The sequence below is a fragment of the Ricinus communis genome, chromosome 6 (assembly GCF_019578655.1).
Source record: "Ricinus communis isolate WT05 ecotype wild-type chromosome 6, ASM1957865v1, whole genome shotgun sequence".
Taxonomy (NCBI): domain Eukaryota; kingdom Viridiplantae; phylum Streptophyta; class Magnoliopsida; order Malpighiales; family Euphorbiaceae; genus Ricinus; species Ricinus communis.
This window is the reverse complement of record NC_063261.1, coordinates 26,710,878-26,734,656: the sequence shown is the minus strand read 5'-3', so window position 1 is coordinate 26,734,656 and position 23,779 is coordinate 26,710,878. Positions and strand designations below refer to the sequence as shown.

General features: G+C 32.1%; 2 protein-coding genes and 1 pseudogene across 2 annotated transcripts; all 3 read left to right on the top strand.

Annotated features, from left to right (window-relative positions):
• Nucleotides 1-2,083: 2,083 nt before the first annotated feature.
• Nucleotides 2,084-2,816, top strand: LOC107262375. The gene is made up of 2 exons (XM_015727817.1): nucleotides 2,084-2,197; nucleotides 2,340-2,816. The coding sequence occupies exons 1-2, from the start codon at nucleotides 2,084-2,086 to the stop codon at nucleotides 2,814-2,816; spliced, it is 591 nt and encodes a 196-aa protein (XP_015583303.1).
• Nucleotides 2,817-16,400: 13,584 nt separating this feature from the next.
• LOC125370407 lies at nucleotides 16,401-19,570 on the top strand (annotated as a pseudogene).
• Nucleotides 18,806-19,570, top strand: LOC125370408 (pentatricopeptide repeat-containing protein At2g16880-like). The gene has a single exon (XM_048375650.1). The coding sequence runs from the start codon at nucleotides 18,806-18,808 to the stop codon at nucleotides 19,361-19,363; it is 558 nt and encodes a 185-aa protein (XP_048231607.1). The 3' UTR covers nucleotides 19,364-19,570.
• Nucleotides 19,571-23,779: the final 4,209 nt, after the last annotated feature.

Genomic DNA, 23,779 nt, shown 5'->3' with positions numbered 1-23,779 from the left:
GCATTTATATTAAATCAAAACACTCGAATGGTAGTATGAAATCACTGTTAATGATTTCAAAATGGTATGCTGCCATTAGAAGTTGGGGCTTGACCGTTGTAAGTTGGGTTAGGAGAAGTGGCAGCCAACCTTACCACCCCTTTTGATCGAATTGACATGCTTTTATAGTGCCATACACTAACATTTTTTTAGCAAAGACTTGAAATGATAAAAACATGTGCTTCAATTTCTTCTTATTCAGAGACAATTATCAATAGATCTCCTGTGAAGAAACTATATTTTAAAGTGTCATGTAATGATCAGTTGGCAAGACTGAGTTTCCTTTCTCAAACAAATGGAATCAAAACTGTTTCAGAAAATTGGAATGGAGCACATTTCTTGCAATTGATCATTCCATGGTTGAATAATGCATTTTTCCTTTCTTGAAAATAAAGAAGAAATTGCTTAATTTGAAAGCTTCAAACACATTTGTTGACCTTCTAAAAAATATACTAAGTATGGGATAATAAATTTCATTCTCAAATTTTAAAATTAAACCTCACTGAAAAGTGTTTTTACTAGTATGGTACTGAAATCTTCTTTTTTAAAATTTTATTTTATTTGTATTAAGTTCACTTCTACTTCAATCAAAAGTAGATTAGTTGCATTCTCCACGAACGAAATAAAAAGAAATCTATTTAATAATAAAGCTAATCAAAACTGCATTAGAATATCTCTAATCAATAAATTCAAAAATAAACATCTAATTAAATCTATTTTCTTAATTAAAGTTTTCAATATAAAGTATAATGTAAAACAGAATTGCATTATCTATATCAAACTTATAGATATATATATATATTCACTCACTATCTCTCTCTCTCTATATATATATATATTTATAGAGAGAGAGAAAGAAAGAGCATCTTTTATAGTTGTGAAAAAGATCTCCATTTGGTGGGTATCTTTACATTTTCCATCTTTTTTTTTCTAAAAAGTTATTTGATATTGAAACAAGAAGAGAAAGAAAAGAAACCATGTGGTCTGACATAAACCTTCAAAATTAATCCAACTAAGCAATGTCGCGTGGGCCTTAATTTTGGGTTAACAATGCTAAAGTATTAATGGAAGCCAGTTTACCAATAATATTGGCATCCCTTAATTAATTAAATCTAATTAAAGAAGGTAAATCTCAAACGCAAGTCTTTTAAGATGAAAAATATGAGATTCAATCTTATCTTTTTCGTCTTATTAGCTGTATTATTTTCTGCTTTTCTGCATGTGATTTGTAAGTGTATTATTTTCTATCTTTTAGAGGATAGGTCTTATCCTTTTGTAAGTGGGAAATCTCATCTTTTCTTCTTAGGAAGACATGTGTAAAAGATAAGATTCCCACCTTATCTTTTTTGTCTTGTTGTATTTAGGCTCCTCTATATAAAGAGAAGTCGAGAGTAATGGAAGTAAGCAAGTTTTTCTTTCATTTATCAATATAATATTCTTCTCATGCTTTCTAAATTCTTCATCTCTTCTTCTCGATCCATTGGCTATGAGCTATTTGCTTGCACGATCTGTTCTTCTATGATTCAAAAGGACTAACTCGGCTATAAGAATCCAAAAGAGCATAAAAACCTCTCATGGCAAAGGTGCCTCTATACGGTCTTAGCTTGAGGATTTATCTTGCATAAAGTTTACAGTATGAGAATCATTAGAATGAGCAGCTCTCGGCTACAATTGGTATCAGAGCTATAGTGACAGAGAAGAGAAATCTAGCTATCATGACTTCAGAAATCACAACTCATACCTCCACTCTACAACTCTCTCCTTCTTATAAAAAAACTGTATCCAATAAGATTGACCATATTGTGGAAATTTCTCATATTCCTGAAAATGTCCAAATAGAAAATACTCTTGTACCCATTATCAATCCATATAACATTTCCAAGAAACAGAACTTTGTCAGAAAAACCTTCAACCAAATCATCCACAAACAACCCTTATTCGTTAAGGAGTATGTTCAATCTTCCTCTCTTTCACAATGTTCCCTTACTTCTACCACTTAAGAGCAGTATGTTACTCTTGAGATTCCTACTTCCTTTATAGAACAATGAAAGAAACAGGGATACACACATCTCTATCTTGGAGCTGTCAGGCTAGTCCTCTCATATTATGGCATGATGGGTTTACCAGTTACGGCCCGTATGTCACTTTTGGACACCAGGTATCTCAGATACGAGCATGCAGTAATCAGGACTATTGTCACAACACTTAACACTGGAAGTGTTGTTCTGACTTTCTTCCCAAATTTTAATTTATCTCTTAATGATCCCTATCTGTCAACTGCACTCAAGGTCCAAGTCTAGATCACTGGAGCAAACCAAGTGACTGATGCTCTTTCTGCGACCCTGCACCACCAGATTATCTACAGACTGCAGGACCATGCCTTTAATCTACAAATCCCAGGCTTCCAAGCCTCCTCTGATGCTTTGTTTATTATGGTTGACTCTGGCCAAATTCCTACAATAGTCCAGGCTCCACGACAGCTGGAAAGAGAAGATCTGCAAAAGTTAATCCCAACTGAATGGGTGACCAATTATGAGAAACTCCAGGCATCTCAAGCCAAGCCTGTTCAGGGTACTGACCCTCTTTTTGTCACCCAAAAGGATGGTACTGTGAAAATAATTTTCACAAAAATAGAAGAATCTTCTTCTGCTCCTTCTATCTTCCAGGCATCGATGATACAGCCTGTGTCCAGACCTAGAGAAAAGATTCCTATTCATTCTTTTCAGTCCTCTGGGCATCATATTTATACTGCTAGGATTAAGGGACACTTCATCTAGGATGTTGACCCAGGAATGTGTAAATCAGGATGCACCTGCAAAGATGATCTCGATTTTCCTGAACCATATTTTCAACACTCTAAGAAAACTCCAAGAGTCATGTCTCCAAAAACTCCATGTTCAGTCATGGAACCAAGGCCAGATGATCGAGATCCAGACGGTCCTTGGATTGGCATTCACAAAAAATAAAAAGAAAAACAGGATAAATCTCCTCTTCCTATGTAAAAGGAAGCCTTAGAACTTCTTGCAAAAGAAGGAAAGACTGTCCTTGACATCACCTTTGATGAGATGAAGGTACTTTTGGCGCAAAAGGGAATTATTTTTGGGCAGAAGCCTTCTATTACTTACAGGCAAGAGATTCACTCTGATTTACCAGCAGTTCAACCACCCTAGACAATCCAAAGCTGTTTCATGTTCTAGCCTGCAGATTTCCCTCCCCTAGGGAAGTCCGAAAATAAAAGATCGGAGATCCTCCCCTCAAGGATTACTCCATCAGGATCCATAGAGCCTCTCACTCCACCAGAAGAAGTACTAAATTGGTAGACTTCTAATTTCATAGTTCAGAATTCTTATTTAAAGAAGATAGATGGAAAATTAGATCAGGTCTCCATTTGGCTCACAAGTTGGACCAGAAGTTGGGTACCTTCTCTCAAGAAGTACTCCAACTATATTCCTCTCTAACCGTCAAATATCAAGCCTTGGATAGAGAGCTTCGAGTTCCACAACCGATTACACCAGCTTTCATCCAGAAGGAAAAATAGATTACAAGGCTCAAAAGGCAGATTGATCAAATTGAACATGACCTTAGAAAAGATCAGTCTTCTATAATCCCTTCCTTTACATCAGCAGCCTCTACATCTTCTGCAATTGCTCCCTCATACTATTTTGCATTTCCTTTCCTCCCACAGCCAGAACAGGAAGGAACTCTTTATCAACCCTTTGGTACTTTCTCATATCTCTACCCGAAAGGCTCCATAACCCAACAAAAGAAAATAACTCATCCTCCAGTCTCTAAAGAGAATAAATTGCCAGACCAATCACTAATCAGCCCTTATAATTCTGATTCTTCTTCAAATACCTCTAAGATGGCTGATATCACAGAAATTCTCATGAACACCTCTACTACTGAACCCAATCCAGAAGAAGTGGTGCCTGAAGATGGCACAGGGGATGCACAGTCATATTTTGTTCCTACAGGAGCTTCACATCCAAGGTCAAAACTTACAACTGGCACGAAATCTTGGTTCACCTTTGATGATTTGCCTCCATCAAAATGGAGAGATAGACTTTCTGAATTTTTGGCATGGATTGATCTTCAAATGACTTTTGATGGTGCCACACTTAAAAAGGTTCTTGCTGAATTTGTCACGAGATTCACAGAAAGTTTAAGGGATTGGTTCCAGTCACAGCCTGAGTATACCAGACTCCAATTTGTGACTTTGCCAACTCCATCAGCTGCGGTCACAGTCCTCCATAATCAGTTCCTTGGCAGTTATGATCTCATTATACGACAACAAAAATAGGAATACTTTGATCGAAAATATTGTTCGTTGAGGATCAAGGATCTGGAGAGATATTATTATGCAATGTCCAAATTATATTATGTCATTGGAGGGCACGACGGCGATGATACATTGAAATATACTTTCATCACCTCATTACCAGATGAAATACAACCAGAAGTCAACAACATGATCGCCGTAACAATGAAGCCGGTTACCTCCATTACTCTTGGAGAGATATGACAGTTCACTCTCTCCTCTATCAAGAGATTATGTGACCAACAAGAATTATTCAGAAGACTGTCTCAACGAGATTTGATTGTTCAAAAAGTCTGTAACAAAAGCCACCTCAAAATTAAATGCAAGGCCTCCAATTGTATCTGCTCCAATCACAAGAAGAAAATCAAACACCATTTCCAAAAATACCCTCGCAGCATAAGCAAAGAATTCAGAGGAAAAAGGCCACATACAAAAAGATTCATATACTTTCGGAAAAAGAGGAATCAATGCCACAAATTAGACAGATGCTACATCTGCCGAAAGAAAGGGCATTATGCTAAGGATTGCCCTCAAAATCCGGAAAAGTCAGCAAGGATGATACAGTAAGTCAACATGTCTATGTCTCTACCAGATTCATTCGAAGAAGATATAGAGTCTCTCTTATCAGAACAAGACGATCTCACTCGAGAAAGTCTCTTTGGGATAGAAGAAGAATATTCAGACTCCACTGAATCTTCAGAAGAGTCCTCTTCAGATTTTGATGATAATGAAATTCCAATCTTGATGATCAATCTCTCCTCCAAAGAAGAGAAGGACATTCTGACAAATGTGATGCAGTACCCTTTTTCTCCATTTCCAGTTCCTGAATTATCTTAACTTGCTACTAAGATTCCTATAGTTCCTTATGTTCCTATATAAGTCTTGCCTTCAAGGTATGCAAAACCTGTTCCAGTTATAGCTTTCTTTGACATTGGAGCTCAAAGAAGCATGATGAATCCTGAAGCTCTCCCATCTGAATACTGAAAATCTCATACTCAGTTTTTCAAAGCAGCAAATGGCTAAACTTTCAAGACTACCCTAATCACAAAATAAAAAATTGGAATACAGTTCTTTCCTGATTATGTAGTATGGACGCACATCATTGGCTCAGATCTCCCAAATAAAGACCTCTTAATAGGTTTTGATGTTTATCATCAAGCTCAAAGGCTTCAAATTCTTCCCAATGGAATAAAGTTTAAGAGGCAATTTCGTCCGTACACAAATACATCTAATCTGTTCACTATAGCAGACAAAGAACCACCATTCATGCAATACAAAGAAAAATTCCTTCCTTTTTGTCCAGAATCCCATTCACATTTTCAACACCCTCTACCCTTGTGGAAAAATCCCTAGTTCTATATCAGCCTTCCTTTCAAGCTCAATGAGGATATCAACCCAACAAAAGCCACCCATTTCGAACCTAAAAGTCCACATTCAAAAGGCCCAATTCTATTCAAAATTTGATCTCAAGACTGGATTTTGGCAATTGGGTATCCATCCCTCAGAAAGATACAAAACAGCTTTTTGTATCCCAAATGCCCAATATCAATGGACAGTCATGCCTTTTGGGCTCAAAACAGCCCCTTCTCAGTTCCAAAAAATAATGATAGAAATCTTTGGACCTATCCTTTACTCCCCTTTTATCTACATTGATGACATTCTCTTATTCTCAAAGACAGCTGAGGATCATCATTAACTTCTGAAACAATTCCTTGCTATCATTCAAAAGTATGGAATCATGCTTTCAGAGAAAAAGAGTATTATTGGCCAGTAAGAGATAGAGTTCTTTGGCATGCATTTTAAAGACGGCCAATACACGTATGGTCCACACTTGACAAAAGAGCTTGATTACTTTCCAAATGAGAATCTCTTTGTAAAGCAAATTCAGCAATTTCTTGGGATACTCAACTATGTCAGAGAAGCCATACCACACCTATCCAGTTACACATGTCATCTTTCCAAAATGCTCAAAAAGGACCCTCCCTCTTAGGGAACAGAACAGACAACAGCTGTCAAGAGAATAAAAGAATTGGCTCACAATCCTCCACCCCTTACCATTCCGTCTACAGGACATCTTATCCTACAGACTGACGCATCAGATCATGCATGGGGGGCAATTCTTCTTGAAAATCTCAATAACAAGGAGCAACTGTGTGGTTATGCATCAGGACAATTTTCTCCATCTGAAAGGCATTACCATTCAACATATAAAGAGATTATTGCAGTCAAATATGAGATAAAAAAGTTTGAGTTTTTCTTGATTGGTCAACACTTCTTGGTCTGAATGGATAATTCTTCATTTCAAAAAATCCTTGAGTCCAACCAAAAGACCTTACCAGAACCTTAATTATTGAGATTAAAATCATGGTTTAGCAGATATGATTTTGAAGTTCAGCATATAAAAGGAACAAGAAACCTCATCCTAGATTTCTTATCCAGACTGTCAAAGCCGCAACCAAAACACCAACCTATTGTCCTTCTCACCTCAACAGTTAATCTTCCGATAATCTTCATGGCCTCTTCAACCTCCCTCATCACCAGACCTTCCCACAAATCTCACAACCAAATAGGTCAACAATTTTGCCAAAAATATGATGTTTCATTATTTGGCAACCATCCAACAGATTTTCTCACTACCCATCCAATCCAATTTCTTTTATCCAGATTACCCTTGGTGCTTAATTTATCACCTTTCTCCTACCCATCCACAAATTGAAAGTGAATTATGGTTTCTATGGTGTCTTTCCACAGTTTGTTATCATGCTATAGAAGTACCAGTCATGGACCTCCTATACTTCTTCAATATTGATACAAATGCAGGAACATATCCATGAAAATATCTCACTTGGTTCAAAACCCCATACCAATGGAAAAAGGATCTCCTCAAAATCATTCATGAAAACAAATTGTTCACAGATAATGACTTCACGGCTTCAGGATATCATGCCATCTATATGCTTCACAGGCCTTACTTTAAGCTCTCAGAAGACACTTATACCACCCAAAACATCTGTCATTATTGGAGAGCAATTGAAATGCCCTTACATCTTGCTCCTCCGCCAACAACAAGGGATTTGAAGCTCACTCTACAACTAAGAAATGATTTAGGAAGGACCAATGTTTCTACACTACTTGTCTGCACTTACAATGGACATATATGGACTGAACACTCCATTATTGAACAATCCACTTTACCTATACTGCCGACCCCACTAGATGATCCAAGTCTGACCACTGAACAGAAAGAGGCTATTATGCAAGATTCTCAACCCATGGACGATGATAGTGGACCGTGAGCTGGCAATAAAGACTACACCTCTCCTCCATAATTCAAAATGTAAAGATGAAAAAAGATGAGATTCAATCTTATCTTTTTCGTCTTATTAGCTGTATTATTTTTTGCTTTTCTGCATGTGATTTGTAAGTGTATTATTTTCTGTCTTTTAGAGGATAGGTCTTATCCTTTTGTAAGTGGGAAATCTCATCTTTTCTTCTTAGGAAGACATGTGTAAAAGAATAATTCCCACCTTATCTTTTTCTGTCTTGTTGTATTTAGGCTCCTCTATATAAAGAGAAGTCGAGAGTAATGGAAGTATGCAAGTTTTCCTTTCATCTATCAATATAATATTCTTCTCATGGCTTTCTAAATTCTTCATCTCTTCTTCTCGATCCATTGGCTATGAGCTATTTGCTTGCACGATCTGTTCTTCTATGATTCAAAAGGACTAACTCGGCTATAAGAATCCAAAAGAGCATAAAGACCTCTCATGGCAAAGGTTCCTCTATACGGTCTTAGCTTGAGGATTTATCTTGCCTAGAGTTTACAGTATGAGAATCATTAGAATGAGCAGCTCTCGGCTACAATTGGTATCAATAAATATTTATTTATTTATTGATTTAGTATATAAATAAAAATATATTTTTAATATTGATAATATATTTTAAATTAAAAATATTTTTAATTTTTTCAATAAAAATAATTATAACACGATTATGTTAAAAAATTTATCTAGTTTAAATATAAATTTTTATTTATATGCTAAAATTTATAAATAATTTATAATAATTTATCAATATCGAATAATTAAATGCTGAAAACAAAGACGATCAGACTATTTATTTTCTTTCATCTATGATCTATTTGTTAATGATTATGCATACAATGGAAATCTTACCCTATTAGTATCTTTTGGAGTTTTCTGATACTGCCACGTAGGTACAAGAAATCCAATTTTGTGATAATGCTAAAGTATTAATTAGCATTGACTAATGCATTTGCGACGTGGCGCAAATCTTGTTAGCTTTATTGATTTTTCTCTATTTTGCTTCTACAAAATTATCAATTGAGATTCTCTTATGTTATAAATTGTAAGGTTAAATATTATTTATTTTTAAAGGTTTAATATATAAGTAGGTTTTAATATTTTTTTAACATATTAAATTTTTTTAAGATTATAATGAAATTAATTATTATTTCTTTTCATATTAGTTAAAGAACTAAACTGATAATTTATGATTATAATTTAGTCGTTAAATTTTTATTATCAAATATCAAACTCGTACAAAGTCAATCGTATTATTAAATTAGAGTGAAATTTTACTTTTAGCATAAGTTAATTTTAATGCCTAATTAAAATAATTAATAAAAATATTTTTCTTACTATAATTTTCTATTTTTAATATATTTAATTCCAACAAATTTAAATATTTTAAGACTATTTATATTTACGACAATATTATTGAATTACTATATAATTAAATTTTAGTTGTCAATATAAAATAAATATTTTTAGTTAAAAAATATCATTTTATTGTTATTTTTATTATACATTATGTAAAATAATCATCTATTAATTTAACAAAATAATTTTGATACCAATTAACTTCACATAAAAATTATTGAAGTTGACAAGTCCAATCAATGAAAAAAATCGTGATACTCTTATATGTTAAAAATATAGTTTGTTATGAACCATTTAAATGAGATTAATACAATTAAATAAAATTATTTTTGATATAGTTTAATTTTAGTGTCTAATAAATATAATAATTTTTAACTATTTATTTTATTTAAAAATTTAGAATTAAACATAAAATAAAATTTGTTAATACGTTTAAATTTCTCTAAGATTTAATTATGCTAAAAAAATCATATTTATTGATAATAAAAATAAAGATAAATAATTTTTTTAATTAGAAACTTATTTATGATAATCTTATAACAGTAAGGTACTTTTGTAAAGAGTTTGTAAGGCTTTAAGATTGTCGCTTTATGTTTTTTTTTTAATCAATTTTAATATTAATAAAGCTTATTTTACTTTTGTTTATTCTAATTCATTTAGTAAAAATAAATGAAAAATGAAAACATTTTAATATTTGACACATAAAATGTAAAACTTAATTGCATGAACAAAGAGCATTTTGGATATTTATTTACTAAATTAACAATTAAAAATAATTAAGTATATTATAATTTACAACTTACCAAAAATAGAAGGAAAAAAAGGCTATCTTTATTTATAGAACTGAACCAGTAATTTTTTAATAATAAAAAAAAGGCCATCGCCTTGCTTGGTATATATATGCATCATGAATTTGAAACATTAATTGATCCTAGACAATAGTAACGAATATTAATTATAATGAGCAGATAATCAAGTGCATTTAGTCTGAGCCATTTGGCGTGAATATCGAAAGAAAGAACATCATTTTACAAACAAAGATGTCATGACTTGTAGGCGGAGACACTGTCAAACGCATACCAAATACAGTTATTAATATAGTTTCATTTTTATTTAGTTTAGTTTAATTTAATTGATTTATTGACATTATATAAAAAAAAATTAATTCTGGGACTTTATTTTATCAATGTGTGATTGCAATTTCTTTATCATCAAGTAACACATTAAGAAAAAAAAAAACAATAACTATAACTATAACTATATATATATATATAGTGTCAGTTTTTAATTTTTACATTTTATTATGCATTGAACTTCAAGCCAAGGTTATCAATACCATCTTGGTGGGTATCAAATACTAATTAAAATGGTTGATGTTGTACAAAAATTTATATTTTTAAATATATAAATATAGTGGTTAATTTTTTTCATATTTTTAGCTTTTTTAAAAGAAATATAAATATTCAATTAATGATGATTAATAAATATATTTTGACATAAAAAATAAAAATTAGTATCAAATATTAAGAATACATAAAAAAATATTTATTTTTGACAATCATCAATCGTGTTGACCGAACAGTAGATTATAATTTTATAAAAAGAACACTCCATTCGGTAGAACTAAGACACATATGAATGTCAGATTGAATTTCTTTATTCTCTTCACCAATTTTATAGAGAGAGAATTTAACACCCCGTAATAGAGAACTATAAAATTTCTATAAGAAAAGAATTTAAGAGGACTATAAAACTCCTCAAAAAATATTAATATTTATTTATTAAAATTAATTCATAACAAAAAAAATAAAAAAATTACCGCAATATAAAAGTGATGGCGATGGGTTAAAACATAAATTTTTGATAAAATAAAATAAAATTACATATTCTTAGTTATTTTCATAAATTTTCATAAAATTATAAAATTTAATGAATACAAAATAATCAGCCCTATCTTATATTAAAAGTATTAATTATAACTATTAAACCTGAATCATTACATTATAAAATACAACAAATTTTAAGATATTGAAAAAACCATATCAATCCATATAATAATAAAATATTTAATGCACTGAAGCAGTCGAGATTTTAGACGAAATTTGTTCATTTTAAGTTTTTGTTTGAAATGGAACGTGTTTGCCTTTCTGGACAACAAAATCATGTAATAAAAATAAGATTGTTGGTTTGTATTTTTTCTAATTAATTTTAATATTAATAAAGCCTATTTTATTTTTGTTTATTCTAATTCAAGTAATAAAAATAAATGAAAAATCAAAACATTTTAATATTTGACATGTTTAGAATATGATTTAGATTCAATTTATTTTTTAATTCATAAAAATTTATTTAATATTAAAAATTTAAGAATTTCAATATAACTCGTAAATAGATATATTGACAAAGGAAAAAAGAAAAGAAGAAAAGAGCATCGAGTTTGTGTTATTTCAAGGAGTTATAATGGTGCAGACACACTGGATTGACGCTATGTCTAGTGATCCCTAGAATTCTACATCAAACTCACATATATGATACATGATACATGACACATGACAATGCTTGATGTCGGCTTAATGGGTGTTTGAGATACGGATCACCTCCTGCTTTAAAAGTGAGAAACTGATTGATTTGAAATTATCTTTTTTTTTAAAAAATCCACTCGCCAAATTTCCTTCCTAATGACGTGTCCCTTGCATGAAAAGAAAATCCTTAACATCCACATCACATCATGCATGTCTTATCATCCATCTAGCCACAATAACCGACACAAAACAATGCTATCCTGACATGAGATTCCTCCTCGACAGGAATCTAGAAGCCTGCTTTATAATTCAACATGGGCCTATTATGCCACCGACTCATTCTCACAGCAACTCAGCTTGTCATCCAGAGAATCCTAAGCTAACACCATTTATTTTAAAAAATTTACTTATTTATTTACTTTATAGTCATCACTGATAAAAATTATTATTATATTGAAAAATACTTTTACAAAATCATAAAATCTCTAGCCATTTCTTTATATAAAATTCTACAATATCATGCACCAGGGTGATGATGCTCCCAATCACTAAGGGTTGCAACGCACGATGTATGATGCATGTCCTAAAAATGAAATTGTGCATGTTTACAGTGAAATGTCAGAATGAATTCCTTTGGGACTGGGCGCAATATTGTATTTTAAAAACACTTGTTCTATTTAGAAAAATAAATAGTATTCGTTTAAGTTTCTCTAGATTTCGAGCGTCCGAAAACACTCTTACCACATTTCTTAAGCTTCTAACAACCACAAAATTCAACTATAAATGCTCTGACCTCTACTCGACTTCCTACGCACTAACTTCGGCGCTACTCACTAAGGCGATGCCTGAAGCGATGACGAGGCAGTTCATGACATGACTGCAACCTCGCTCTGCACTAAATCTGAATGCGGTGTCCACCATCAAAACAACAATTGAAGCATCCCAGGGCCCGCCTGCACCAATCACTAGGAGAAAACGGCACGAAGCTACCACGCTTCAAATCTTCCCACCGATACAAATATCATTCTCAGCACAACATCAAGGATAAGCTCACAAGAAAGGTGTCACGACCCACTCTGTGAACCCGTGATCGGTACTAGGGAATGGGTAGGCTTAAGGCCACCGAATCCCGTAGTAAGCCTGACACTTACTAACTCAATCAAATCTCATCTCAAATTAATATTATTAAAGCCATATATTATCTTAATAGTTACATTCTACATAAATACTTCGGTCTGCCAGAAAAATTAAGCGAGACCCGAAACTCATAAAATTTACAACTGATACATCTACTATTACTACTGCGGAGAATCTAAGATTTACCAATTTACATACCAAATCAAATACATCACCCGATGATGAAGGAGTCAGTTCTTGAATAAGAGTCGGGAAGACTAATGATCACGAATCGAAAAAGCAGTAAAAATGAGACTCGCCCCGAGAGTGAGTTAAAATCAAGTAATCTAGAGACTATTGCAGTTTTCACAGAAAATATTAATTATTTGAATCAGTATATCAACCATGCACGTATATACAAATCATATTATAATCATACCATAATAAATAAATAAATAAATAAAATATATTTTTACTTTTACGGGACGAGTGGCTCAGTAGAACCCTAACCCCAAATTCTAGTAGCATTTCGGCTCTCTTAATCCAACAGGTCTGGCGCCCAGAGAGTAAGCTCGATCAGGGTCCTTACCTCCAGCCTGAACACTTGAATTCCAAATAAGCCGGTGCCAAGAGAGCGTTGCTCGATCAGGGACCTTAACTCCGGCAATCAACTGAACTCAGCCCAGAGAGCAATGCTCGATCAGGGCAAACAAATCCATAATAATCTTATCTCCATGATCATTACCTGCGACGGTCCGATGTAACCCACTGGTGGCATGTTCTACGAAAGCCACATTTCCCAAAACGCAATCATCACATTTTAATAAATATCATTGTCTAATGAAATCATTCAACACATATCGAAATAAAGATTAAAAATTTAGGATAAGGCAACGTGCAATTCAGGTTTGAAAAATAATAATATCCTGTATTATTATAACGTTACTAATAATAATATTTATATTATTTTCAATAATTAATAATCAAGTGAAATTATTTATTTTGCGATACTAATAATCATATTAAGCACAAATTCTAAAATAGCATATTAAAATCAGACTTAGCAATAGTGCAATGATTAAATGACTTTAACTCACAGGATTGGGCGACCTCCTAGCTCTGCTCCGGTGCCTCGGTTGGAGCGAGCCGAACAAACGGACAATCTAGTCACGGAAAATAATTTATCAAAATGCTGAAACAATCGATCATTAATCCTAGGTCTAGACTCCTAGGACTGACTATCTAAGAATCTCGACTCGGGAGAATTCTACCGAAAATCTGGCAGAACCTCTCCTACAACACGGACATTACCCCTCATAAAAACGGGTCCAGGACCTACCAGAAAAACAGTTCAAAAATCCAACAATTCAAACAACGGGAGTCGGGTCCCCAAACTTCACTATTTCCCGACTCCGCCACATAGTACAAATACGAGGTAGGCAAACTGACAGACAATTATTTTTGACTCACAAATATCATCAGATACTCAATATAAACCATTAGACACACAATTAAACCAAGAATTCCAAAATTACGGGCCAGAGAAAAATTACCGAGACGCTTGATAGCTCGGTCGACTCGCCTTCAGCCACCGGAGTCCGATCGAAGATCCAAACTCACCATCGGACTCGAAACAACGCGCTGATGGCGATCCCCGCTTCCGATTTTCCGATCTGACACCCGATCATCCGGAGAGATTTGCGAACGATCTTGGCCATCGATTTGCAAACGAAGCCCAATCGCCACGAAATCGGTGCCATTTCGAAGCTTGAGCTGAGCAGAGTCGGGATATGTCCTCCGATCGTCCATAGCTCACCGGAGTTCGCCGAAAAAATCCAAAAATGCCGGCTGCCTCCATTTTCTCTCTCCACCGGATCTTCCGTTTCCAGCCACCAAAACCGACGCCGCTATCGCTAAAAAGAAGCTCTCTTCGAGATGAGCCGATCGCCACCAAGATCGCCCCGGAGGCCGGCCGTAACGGCGCTCGCCGCAAGCCGCCGCCACACGTTCGCTGATTCCGCCGCGCCTCACGGCCGGTCGTCCGGAAGGACACCGCCGGCTAACGCTCTTTCTCTCTCTCTCTCTCTCTCTTCCCTACCGACTCTCTCTCTTCCTCTCTTCTTCCCCTATTCATTTCCTTTCAATATCGACATTTGACCCCTGAACTTTTCCTTATTACATTTTGGTCCCTCCACTTTCTTAGTTACTTACAATCTCATCCTGAAGAATTTTCAAATAACCTTCAAACTCTTCTTTAGCCTTTCAATTAAGCCTCTAAATAATTAATTTGGGCCAAATTAGAATTATGAAAAAATACAATTACAAAAATACCCCTGACCGACATATTTATTTACGAAAATACCAAACTCACAAATTTCCATTAAACCCTCATAATAATAAAATTATACTTTTAATCCTTATTCCAAAATAATCCTCCAATTAAATCTTACACAATTAAATTAAATAATCAATTTCCAACTTAAAATTTAATACTACTAATCAATTATAATACCAATTTTTCCAAAATTCTTTTATAAATATCCTTTACAATTTCTACCATAATTTTCCAATATATAATTTTACTTATATAAATATGCATTTGAAGAAAATTTAAATAACCAAAATATAATCATTTCTCAAATAATTTACTTAATTAATTCTTAAAATTTCAAACTAATTGGATATGGAAAATAATTCATTTAATTGACTAATATTAAAATTTACATTAAATCATTTCAAATTAAACTAAATAAAAATAAAAACTAAAATTAACTTAAATAAAAACTCATTATTAAATATATAAAAATTCTGGGTATTACAAAAGGAATGACAGATTCTTTACAGTGAAAGCTGAGACACTAGAGTCAAAGAAAACAACAAAACAGACTTGATCCTAGCTCCCAGTACCAAAAAAATCTTAACTTAGGTCGAATGAAATCTAAACCTAAGCTCTGATACCAATTTTAAAATTTAATACCACTAGTTAATTAAAATACCAATTTTTTCAAATTCTTTTATAAAAACATGCTTTACAATTTCTTTCAAAATTTTCCAATATATATAATTATATATATATATATATATATATACATTTGGAAAAAAATTAGAATAACCAAAAATATAATTTACTCTTCAAATAATTTACTTAATTAATTTCTTAAAATTTCAAACTAATTGAGTATAGAAAAATAACTCATTTATTCATCTAATACTAAAATTCAAACTTTGCATTTAAATCATTCCAACTAGACCAAATAAAGATAAAATAAAATTAATTTAAATAAAAACTCATTATTAATATAATTATTATTAAATATAAAAATTCCGAGTATTGCAATTGGCATCTCTTAACTAATTAAATCTAATTAAAGAAGGTAAGTCTCAATCGCATGTACTAAAAAAATAGATAAATAATAAATATATTAATATTATATTTTAATATTGAACAATTAATACATATTTGATTATTTAACACTAATAAAATGTTATTTATTTATCAATTTAGTATATAAGTAAAATCATACTTTTAATATTGACAAAATATTTTTAAATAAAAATATTTTTAATTGTTTCAAAAAATAATTATTGATTATGCATATAATGGAAATCTTACCCCTATTACAATCTTTGGTTCTAAAAGGTCGCCATCTTTTGGATAACGGGTCATTTTTTTAAACCGGTTTTCTTCTTCAAACAACAGCAAAAGCGAGATGTCGTATAAGGGAACAATTACTATACAGCACGCTCTGGATGTAGAAAACGACGACGTTGTGAGTCATCTTCAAAATCTTTTTACCATTTCCTTTCTGTGTTTAGCACCCTAATTTCAAAACCATGGAATCAAAAACCACTGAAACTCCGAATCAACAGAAAAATGTTGCAGAAGAATCGCAACTTCGTAAAACCCTAACGAGAATCCTAACTTCAGAGGATGGGAACACACTTGAAAAGCTAAAACCCTACACAGCCCACCTCTCTGCGAAACCCAATCTTCTCATCTCAGTTCTCTCATCAAACACACTCTCCAACAAATCTAACACCCTCTTATCATTCTTTAAATGGTCACAGACCCATCTCTCAGTCACCTCTCTCTCACATCTCCCTCTCATTTCCCTTCTCTCTCACCAGAAACTCTCCGATGCCAAGTCACTCCTCACTGCCTTTATCTCCGCCGACAGGACACATCTCCTCCACCACCACCTCCTCCACTCTCCGTTCAAAAAGGTTCAATCTTTAAGGGTGATTCTTGATACCTCAATTGGTGCGTACGTGTCATGTAATAGACCCCATCATGCTGCTCAAATTTTCAATAGAATGAAAAGGTTACATCTTAAGCCTAATTTGCTTACTCGTAATACTCTTATCAACGCTTTAGTTAGATACCCTTCTAAACCTTCTGTTTGTTTGTCTAAAGCCATTTTTACTAATGTTATTAAGTTTGGTGTTAAGGTTAATACTAAACCTTTTAATTTGTTTGGTTTATGGTTGTTGTATTGAGAATAAGTTATCTGAGGCCATTGGGTTAATTGGGAAAATGAAGGATTTTAGTTGTTTCCCTGATAATGCTAGTTATAATACGATTTTGGATGTTCTATGTAAGAAAGGCAAGCTAAATGAGGCTAGGGATTTGTTGTTAGATATGAAAAACAATGGGTTGTTTCCGGATAGGAATACTTTTAATATTTTGGTTTCGGGGTATTGTAAGTTAGGTTGGTTAAAGGAAGCTGCACAGGTGATTGATGTAATGGCACGGAATAATGTCTTGCCGGATGTTTGGACTTATAATATGTTGATTGGTGGGCTGTGTAAAGATGGGAAGATTGATGGGGCTTTTAGGTTGAGAGATGAGATGGAGAATTTGAAATTATTGCCTGATGTTGTTACGTATACTACGTTGATCAATGGGTGTTTTGAGTATAGTAGTAGTTTAAAGGGTTTTGAATTGATTGACGAGGATGGAAGGGAAGGGAGTGAAGCCTAATGCAGTTACTTATAATGTAGTGGTTAAGTGGTATGTAAAGGAAGGGAAGATGGATAATGCTTTAAATGAACTTAGGAAGATGGATATTGTAAAGCTGGGAAGCTGAGTGAGGCATTCAGGATGATGGATGAAATGAGTAGTAAAGGTTTGAAGATGAACACTTGGACTCTTAATACGATTCTTCATACTCTTTACGGAGCGAGGAAACTTGATGATGCATACAAGGTGCTCTCTAGTGCTAGTAAACGAGGATATTTTGTGGATGAAGTTAGCTATGGCACTTTGATCAAGGGATATTTTAAAGATGGAAAGTCAGTTGAAGCGATGAAGCTTTGGGATGAGATGATATTTTGTGGATGAAGTTAGCTATGGCACTTTGATCAAGGGATATTTTAAAGATGGAAAGTCAGTTGAAGCGATGAAGCTTTGGGATGAGATGAAGGAGAAAGAGATCATTCCAAGCATCAATACATATAGCACTATGATTGGAGGGTTATGCCGTTCTGGAAAAACTGATCAATCCATTGACAAGTTGAATGAGCTTCTAGAGAGTGGCTTGGTCCCTCATCAAACTACATATAATACAATTATTCATGGATATTGCCGAGAGGGGCAAGTTGAGAAAGCATTTCAGTTTCGTAACAAAATGGTTGAGAAGTCATTTAAACCAGATCTGTTTACATGTAATATTCTTCTTCGGGGGCTTTGTACAGAAGGTATGCTTGATAATGCTCTTAAGCTCTTCAACACATGGATTTCAAAGGGAAAAGCTATTGATGCTGTTACCTACAACACGATAATATCAGGCCTTTGCAAAGAAGGCAGATTTGAAGAAGCCTTTGATCTTCTTGCAGAAATGGAAGAGAAGAAGTTAGGGCCTGATTGTTATACATATAATGCAATTCTTTGTGCACTTGCTGATGCAGGTACAATGAAGGAGAAAGAGATCATTCCAAATTCCAAATATCATTGCATATGACATTATGATTGGAGGGTTATGCCGTTCTGGAAAAACTGATCAATCCATTGACAAGTTGAATGACTTCTAGAGAGTGGCTTGGTCCCTGATCAAACCACATATAATACAATTATTCTTGGATATTGCCGAGAGGGGCAAGTTGAGAAAGCATTTCAGTTTCGTAACAAAATGGTTGAGAAGTCATTTAAACCAGATCTGTTTACTTGTAATATTCTTCTTCGGGGGCTTTGTAGAGAAGGTATGCTTGTTAAGGCTCTTAAGCTCTTCAACACATGGATTTCAAAGGGAAAAGCTATTGATGCTGTTACCTACAACACGATAATATCAGGCCTTTGCAAAGAAGGCAGATTTGAAGAAGCCTTTGATCTTCTTGCAGAAATGAAAGAAAAGAAGTTAGGGCCTGATTGTTATACATATAATGCAATTCTTTGTGCACTTGCTGATGCAGGTAGAATGGAGGCTGAGGAGTTCATGTCAAAAATTGTCGAACAGGGAAAATTGCAGGATCAGACCATATCATTAAATAAAAGGAAAACAGAGAGTGGTAGTGAAACTGCTCAAGAATCTGATCCAAATTCTGTTGCATTTTCTGAACAGATTAATGAGCTGTGTACACAAGGGAAATACAAGGATGCAATGCATATGGTTCAAGAATCAACACAGAAGGGCATCACTTTACATAAATCTACCTATATTAGTTTAATGGAGGGACTTATTAAGAGGTGAAAAAGCATATCAAGATCCTGGTTATCGCGGTGAACTTTTCTTGGGCTGTTCTCGATCGTGTAAAAGTGAAGGAAAGTTATACCGTGATATAATGATTATCGAATTTATATAGAATAGGAAAGTACATGAAATTATGAGAAAATTAGCATTCGAATTTATATAGAATAGGAAAGTATATGAAATTATGAGAAAATTAGCATTGAATTAGATTGATCACTAATTAATTATATTAGAATTAAAAATATATTAAATTAAATTAAATATATATAAATATTAAAATAAGATTATATTAATTACTGATTATTTCTAAAGGTATTTTAATTAATTTATATATATATATATATATATATATATATATATATATATATATAAGTAAATTCTATCGGATAATATTTTAAATAACTAAATTGACATAAATAAAATTAGAAGAATAATAATTTTATTAATATATTTTCTCTTCAGTTATGACTGAATAATTTCTTTAAACTAGTTATGATTGAACAATTGTATTTTTATGCAGTTTTATATTTCTGTTTCAAGCTCCAATTACCATATATGGATTTGACATAGATATTAAGTAAGAAAGCATAAATAAATTTGTAAATATAAAATATTATATATATATATATATATATATATATATATATATATATATATATATATATATTAACTTCTGAAATTTAAAAATCTTTTATTGTGTGTCTAATTTTTTGTACATAAAATTTTTATTTTAATATATATTATTTTAACATGTAAAATTTAAATTTATGGATAATTTTATAATTTTTATTAATTTATTAATTAATAAATTACATTTCTAATTAAACACTCATTTTAATTCTAAGAAATAATATATTAATAACAAATTAATTTTATAATTAGATAATAATCATTCTAAAAAGTTGCATATTAATTATATTTTAATATTATATTAATTAAAAATTATTTTTCTAATTAGATAATGATTCTAATTATAGAAAATAATATTTTTAGATATTATATTCACTAATAATCTAATTTTTTAATTATATAATAATTTCTAATTCTAGAAAATAGTAATATCAATTATATTGATAGTACTAATTTATATAATATTAGAATTAGTTAATATATTTTTAAAATAATTTTTATATGTATAAATAAAATTTTTAGAAAATTAAAAATATTTGTTTATTATTTTTTTTAAAATATTATAAATTAATATTAAATATTAAAAAATTATTAATTTATTTATAAATTTAATTTTTTATAATTAAAATAATAATAACAGCAGTATAATAAATTTACTTCAATAAAATTTCTGAGTTCTAAAAATCTCATTCCACACGATTTGTGAGATAAATTTATAATTATTGTTACAGTGAGAAGTCTAGCAATTGGTCAATGTGAAATTATTCTAATATTTGTTGACAAAATGGAGCAGCAATATCTTGAATCAATAATGTCTAATTGTGTGGCCTCTAAATCGGAGGAACTTAGCCTACGATTATGGAATATATTGTACCTCATTTAGAAACTTAAGGAATAATAAATAATAATAAAAATTATTAGAAACTTTCTTATATTAATGAAATTTTTATAGTACTCCAAAAGTTATACAAAATCTTATATTCTAACAATAGTGGATAGACTGAAATATATAAATAAAACTTATCAAAGATCAGGACGCACTACATTTAGTCAAATTTAAAAATTTTTCATTAAGCTTCGTTCAAATAATATAATATATATATAGGGGCAAACCAAATCAGACGAGTGTATGGACAATTATATATTAAAACCGAATTTCTATGTTCAGATTTAATCCAGATATAAAGAGAAATTGAAATATATCAGATAAATAAGTATCTAAATGGGTAGAGCATACAAGTATACATTTATATTTATATAGACACTTTCTTTTTTAATATTCAGATGTATTCGTTTTCTTTATAAGAAGTAGATCCATTTCATTACTAAAAAAATAATCATCAAGTTACAATATACATTATTATAAAGAAAGGGTTTATCTAGCTAAAAGAATAGCTATCCAAAAAATATTATGAACTAACTAAGCATAAAGGCTAGAGAAGAGCGGGACAATTTTTTTATTTTGATAAAAGAAATTTTATGGTGCATGGGTTTTTTTTTAAAATAAACATTTATTTTTATAATTTCCTTTTAAACTCTTAATTTTTTTTTTATATTTATATATTTTTTTATGTTTTAATATTTTGTTAAAAGGAATATAGTAAAAGTATACTTAAAAAATACCTAAAACATATCATTTAGCTTGCATTATCGTTAAATCAGCTAAATGAGATAGATTTTTCATTTTTTTCTTGTATCTTTATGTTTGATATTCATGAATTGAATGATATTATATATTTTACAGTAACTAGTGTGTTTTGATGGTAATAAGAAAAGTGCTTCCAAAAATATATTAAAATACAATTAAAAATATACGAAGATAAAATTAAAATAAAATAAAAAAAGTCTTTTAAAGGTGTCAAAGAAGATAATAGCTTTGTATCTATAGCAACTCTATTTAAGATTTTAAAACAATGAAAAGGTTGATAAGAATTAAGAATAAAGACATACTATTATAACTTTATTAAAAAAATGATATCAAAAGCCAAAAACTTGATGTGTGCTACTTGTGTTAGCTACAATCTAAGGCAGTGTACCTATCGATAAAGTATAGCTAACGGCGAGTACCAAGTGTCGTATTCCCCAAAGAACATGTGAACCTGAATCTACTCAATCTTTTTTGTTATCTAATCATAGAAAAAAAATGGTGTTAATGAATAATTCCTAAATTAACTAATAGCTACTCTAATTGTTGTCGAACTACGTATACTAGGGAATGATTAATTCAAGTAAAGGAATAACCCTTTGGGAATTCTTGTCTCTAAGGAATGGAAATTAAGGGTGGAATTGATTGATTGAATCCAATTTCCGTGGGAAAATCTCTACATAATTAATGCCTTTCTCAAGGACACTAACATCTTAATTTAGATTAATTAGGTTGAAATCTCTTCCTAACTCTAATTACCCAAATTAGCATTATGTATCATTTAACACTATTGAGAGTTGTTAATTCTCAATCCGGTAGAACGAACACCCTATCTCTAGGCGAATTCAATTCTAGGTTGCAAAGAACAATCCAAACCTAAACGTCTTTCTCAAGATCATTCAAATTTCAAAAATCATTCAACAAGATATGAAGAACAAATCAATAAATACTTCCATTGCAAACCAATATTGACAATCAATACATTCAATTCAAAATTGAAATAAAAAAATCCCTAGATAAAGAACCCAAATGGGTTAATAAGTTTAGCTAACCATGTTCATAATCACAACCAACAAGAATTCAATTACAAAAAATGAGTAAAGGTAGAGGAACCCGAATACACCCTTGGATGAGAGTAAATAGCTCCAATTCCTCATGCTCAATCTTGGATCGATTCTTGTTCCTCTTACTCGGATTGAAACCAATCGACAATCCTCGCCAATCTTTGATCTTCGAAGAGAATCCAAGTGAAACCTTGATCCAAGTCTCCTTTTCCCTTAGTTTCAACTCAGAAAACCCTTGACAGAGAAAAATATGAGTTTTGGACGTTCTAACCCTAGCTGCCTCCTTTTTTCTCTTTTCTTTCTTTTAAAATGAATTTGACCAACTGACATGAACATAGCCGTGTTGATGCCCGTGTTCCCAACACGTTCTGGTGTTGATGCCCGTGTTACTCTTTGTGGTCATGCTCCCTAAAAACCTCTTTTTATTTTTGATGTTTGATGCATCCAACACGGCCATGTTGGTGGCCATGTAGGGAACACGACCAGTGTTGAATCCAACACGGCCGTGTTAACCTTCCTCATGGGCATACTTAGCTTGTTTCGGCAGCTTTGACGTCCAATTATGCTCCAATTCTTTCCTTTATCATACTTTGACTTCTTTTGGACCTAATGCACACAAACAGACACATAGGGTGAGTGTTAGGACCAATTCACATCCAAATGTACATAAAATCAATCTTAAAAATCCCATTTACATGTATGTATTTTACGCACATCAAATAACCCCACACTTAGCTCATTGCTTGTCCTCAAGCAATCAAAAGTAAAATAAGGAAAATAAACCACTAAGGAACAACACTTAAACTGACAGACAAGCTAGAGAGCTCCTGCACATATCCTTAACAAGCGTAAGTCAAACAAAAAGAAATGAAGCAATCAATTCAAGTATCACAACCAAGATGCCAATAATTCGTAAGACACTGTCTCAACAAAATTATTCAGAACCAACTCCTCACCAGATTCACTCTAAATCACTCAAAGTGTTTAAAGGGTAATGTTTAATCGCTCAATACATCAACTACTGCATTACTTACTATATGCTTGCTCTTAAATCCTACTCCTACCACTTATGGAAAG